The 4,973-nt window shown below is 42.4% G+C and overlaps 1 protein-coding gene across 2 annotated transcripts; it reads left to right on the forward strand.

Annotated features, from left to right (window-relative positions):
• Positions 1 to 4,105, forward strand: LOC111266544 (cullin-1; the record flags this gene model as incomplete). Of its 2 annotated transcripts, none has more annotated exon segments than XM_022844111.1 (3): positions 1 to 670; positions 3,284 to 3,559; positions 3,914 to 4,105. In XM_022844111.1, coding segments are annotated over 3 exon segments (546 nt in total), but the record flags the coding sequence as incomplete, so codon positions are not given.
• Between the last annotated feature and the right edge of the window lie 868 nt (positions 4,106 to 4,973).

Genomic DNA, 4,973 nt, shown 5'->3' on the forward strand with positions numbered 1-4,973 from the left:
GTGGTTTTGCTGCTGCTACTGCTGCTGCTGCTGCTACTGCTCTCGTGCGTACATGCAGACCGCATTAGAAGTTGTGTATAGCTATAGCATCGGTAGCAGGCATCAGCAATAGTGCAATCGGTGTACTGAGGCCAGGTCTGCTCCCCCGGTGTGTGCGTGTGGGTATTATCTGGTGACTAGACTCTCGATGCCTGCCGTAGGATTTCTGTAGGCAGAACAAGTAAAGGAAAGTTGCAACGCCCTGTGAACCTTCAGCCTGTGAAGGTGTTTCAACAGCTGTTATTTGCAGCTGCTGCTGGTCTAGTTGGAGTTGTTCTAGCAGGGCAACAAGAGCCAGGGACTGAGGTCGGAGAGCATAACCGCCGGTGAATGGTGATCGAGTAGCAGTAGTGTACAGTGTTTTCGCTGGTGGTCATCGCTGTCCTTGTTATAAGCTGTGAGTGTTTGTGTGTGTGCATGCTCTGGCCAGCGGGTATCCATCCGGTGCAGTAGAACAGTGTACAAACACGGTCATTGTCATAGGCAATCTATCCACAGAGACTATACTGCTGTCCCTGCTACGTGTACACTCTAGCATTTACTGCTAATAGCCATGAGCGGCGGAAATCACGGCCTTCGGCCAACCGACCTTAACCAGATCTGGGACGATCTTCAGACAGGTATTAAAGAGGTAAGAGAATCGCGGTAATTCGCTAGCGGCACACTCGTTACGGACGCAGAAACAGGAGCTACTGTTATTGCTTGAATTTATGTACGTCCCTTTGTGGAAAACTGCCATGAGCCTGATACTGCCCCTTCTTAGACGCCCACTCACTATGGACGTCCGAGTTTAATGCCAATCGTGACTGAGGTCTGTGATGCTAGGGTGGCGGTATTTGTGGACACTGCTACATATTATTCTTTTTGCTATACTAAGACGCAATGGGAGAGAATTTCAATGCTACCTTACTCGTATACAGCACAGTGTCGTTGTCACAGTTGCGGCAGAGTGACAAGCGGTCAGATAGTCGGCGCTACGGCTACTCGTGTTGACACTGGTAAAGAAGGCAGTCTGACGCTTGTTGTGTCGTCTCATTGGTATATTGTTGTATGCAGACTGCCTCAATGCAGACCAGCGGCAACCAAGAAAACACAGTTCGGTGATAGCTGGTCAATACGATAGGTGAACCAGCTTTTCGGTATTCAACGGTGAAAAAGTGGGGCTAATGGATCAAGGAGGGCAAGCTCGTGTTCAGTGATCGTTGCTTAATAACATCGAGGGGCTGTAGTACCGAAGGCGAAAGTGATTGACGAAAATCGCATCGTATCATTAGGGGACGTTGTATTACGGGTAGAAAGATTTTACTTAATCAAAGATTAGACGAGGTAGGCCAAGGTGCAAGTAGTTACGAATTCAAATCGTATGTGGTGATTTTGTTCCTATCTATGTGCTTAGATGGCTCAAATATGCCAAATCAACTCCGCATTCTATATAAGGGGGTGGTGGATTCCAAGACATGCGACAATGCTATTGGTACATAAAAATTTCGAAAAATACCCCAATCGAAATAGACGACGATAATGATTGTGACAACTTATTGCTGATCAGTTGTATGTAGTTCTGCATTGCTGTATGTAACAGCCCTAGCAAACCAGTGAACTTTGAACTTATGTTGTTAATGATGCTTTGATGATACTGAGCCAATACTTATGTTCACAGTGGCAGTAACAGCACGGCAAGTTACACTGAGAATGTTTCAAATGTTATTTCTGCCTTGTTTCATGTGTTTGTCTTAGGGCAAAGCTCGTACGTGTTAGCGACGTGATGCCCCAGAAGAATCTTAAATAAAACGGAACCGAATTTGAAATGCTTACGCACCGTAGATGGTTTTGGTGCCATTGTATCGATTCATATTTTCAATTTTACGCCAAATGCATACACGAGGGCAAATCGCAATGGGTATGGGACTAGTCAACGACAACATTTATAGAAACAGGTGAATCGGATTAGAAAGTCTGGCAGTCCATATAACAATGGCAGAGATAGTGGATCCATAGCAGTTCTAGTGGGCAAAACACGGCCAGTCTACGAGGCTTCTTAAGTTGAGTTAAGATTTTGTTCATGAGCATTATTATGCGACGATAGAAAGTACTGGACGCAGTAGCATTCATGTAAATGAAGCTGAAATACGGTGACATACAGATTGTGCCATACTTCTGCTATAGCGCATATAATTGTTTCGAGCAATGTGTGTGCTGAGCGCTTCGGTCGTAGTACGATCGGTGAATGGCTGTACATTCAGTGCTGTCCTTTAGAATCCTGGTGAATTGGCACGCTGAACGAGTCGCACGGGAGCTTGCATGTGGGGTATGTATATACATATATAAACTGCTGTGTATTGTGTTACAGTGCCAAATTATGCTTCTAACAAATCCTCGTTTGACGTTGCGCTTGCGCAGATCAATGCACCTTAATTGCTCAAGAAAAAAATTTGTTCGATCAAAAATGGGGTATTCGAAATCGTCCCTAGACAATTAGCTACTCCAGTATAGCAAATGAGCCATCACAAGAAAAGGACCGTGAATGTTAGCTCATGACAATCGATACGGCAGCCTTCGTTGCCTTAGTTTTGTATACGTCTCTGCGGAGTGGACACATCCACTGAGCACACATCTTATTTCAGCTTCTAATTATATTTAGATACGTTAATTACGTGAAGCATTGCTAGTGCTTCATAAATCAAATTAAATAAGTAGTTATTGTGAATATATACCTATTATCGGGAACAGAAGAATTTCGTTCACTAAATGCGCTTTCATGCATGGATGGACTAACTAATCTGTGCCGGTATCGATACGGCAATATTTTTCTATTAGGTAAACTAATGTAAAAACGAGAACATGGACCGAAGGTTAGGTTATGAATTCATAATAGAAATAGGGAGTTCGTAAGGCCGATGTCGTCATTTCAACGCATTACGTGGGGTTGTGAGGTAAACAAACTTTTTTTCTGCACATTTATTTTCATTGCGTTATTCATACTTGTATAATAAATTGTTCTTTCAATGTACGCGTCCTGAGGGTGATATTTTTTAAAATTGAAGTGCTTTAATTTGGAACTTTTTCTATATATATATATATGTGTATAGAATCCGCTGCGCGATGTCAAGTCTGTTGTACAGCAATATAAATTCATACATATATTATCAGAAATTAATTGGATCTCCTGTGTGCATGATCTGCATTGACACATTTCACGTGTTACTTCATAAACATTTATTAAACGGTGCGTGTTTCCTTACAGGTGTACGAACACAAGGGCCAATCTATGAAAAAAAGTCGATTTATGCAGTTATATACTCACGTGTACAACTACTGTACATCTGTACACCCGAACCATCCAGCAGGGGCTTCTGCCGCGCGTACGCCGAGCTCAGGTCCGAACGGTCGTACTAGCCGATGCGTCGTCGGATCCGGCGCACAATTCGTCGGACACGAACTGTATAAGAAACTTGAAGAATTTCTACGTGGCTACCTCAACAAACTTTATGAAGAAACTATTAACCTTCGCGATGAGGATGTAAGTTAGCTATTTTCCAGCGCGTTACGCCTGCTATAGATCAGATGCGCACGCTTTTGCCTTGTGAGCCTAGCGCACATTTTACGATACTGCGTGCATACTGCATCGTCTTTAAGGTTCTTCCAAGGAATGAAATTGTGCTCCGTGCCTCTGAGTTTACGACAACTCGGCGGGTGTTCGTATGATCTGACGATAAGGAAATTTCTTAATAGCGTGTGGCAAATGTGACATGATTTGCGATGCGGTCTTTGATTCAAACTTTGCAACTACAAAGGTGGATTACACGTTCCAGGTATTTTTCTTCCAATTACCATTTTGAATACATTTGTTATGTCTTTTACTGTGTTGTCACAGCTCCTGAGATCGTATACCCGGCAGTGGAATGAGTATCAGTTCTCTTCGCGCGTGTTAGATGGCATCTGTTCGTACCTCAATCGACACTGGGTTAAGCGCGAATGTGAAGAGAGTCGTAGGGATGTCTATGAAATCTACCAGCTCGCCCTGGTCATCTGGCGGGAATGCTTCTTCAAGGCGTTGCATAACAAGGTAAGAAGGATAAAAATTAATGTTTCCACATTTTCGAAGAATGGCGCATAAATCTTTGAAGTGTATAGCGATTTCAGAAAAGGTACCATACTCTTACCATGGCCTATAGCTTTTCTTCCGATGTTCGGATTGCTTATACCCTTTTCGACCATGTTAATGCAGTTAGGTTAAACAGAGGATTTAATAGCAAATTAGGAATAATGTCATATATGATCGAACTTATAGTGCTTATATATATATAAGTATAATGTATACTAGCCACATCGTCTCTGATTATCTCAAACTAATAAAACTTTGCGCATTTTTGAGTTATCTCGAAATTTGTAAGTATGATGTCGATGCGTTCGACAGTTGATTTCCGACTTCCGACTCGAAGAGCTAGGGATTTCTGGTTTTAGTCCCTATTTTGGCAAATTACGGTACGCTACTTGGTACGCTACACTGTGTAACGAAATGAAGAAAGTCAGCCAAGCATATAATTTATTTTCAACCTAGGTTTTATTTCCTCTAAAGGACAAGGACTTCCGAGTAGAATTCCCTAGGCTCGTTTTTTACTAATTGACGTTTATTGGTTGTTCAAGAAAATAGCCATGCCGTCATCAGGTGACCAGCTAAAAATTCGACATTGTTTTTTAATGCATAGGAGCTCCGCAACGTTTGAACATATCTTTCGTGAATTAGAGTCGACAGACCAAATCAGCTCAAATACCTTATCTATGTACTGTTGATTTACTAATGAACTTGAAGTAACTTTGCTTGGCATTCGAATAAATTTCGAATCTTGCTATGTTGTTTAATACCTGGCTGTGATAATGCATCCCCAACAAAATGGCTGCTGGTTCCCTTGCGCTCGGAAAATGGAAACGAC

The sequence above is a fragment of the Varroa jacobsoni genome, unplaced genomic scaffold, assembly GCF_002532875.2.
Source record: "Varroa jacobsoni isolate VJ856 unplaced genomic scaffold, vjacob_1.0 scaffold_1095, whole genome shotgun sequence".
In the NCBI taxonomy this organism is placed as follows: Eukaryota; Metazoa; Arthropoda; class Arachnida; order Mesostigmata; family Varroidae; genus Varroa; species Varroa jacobsoni.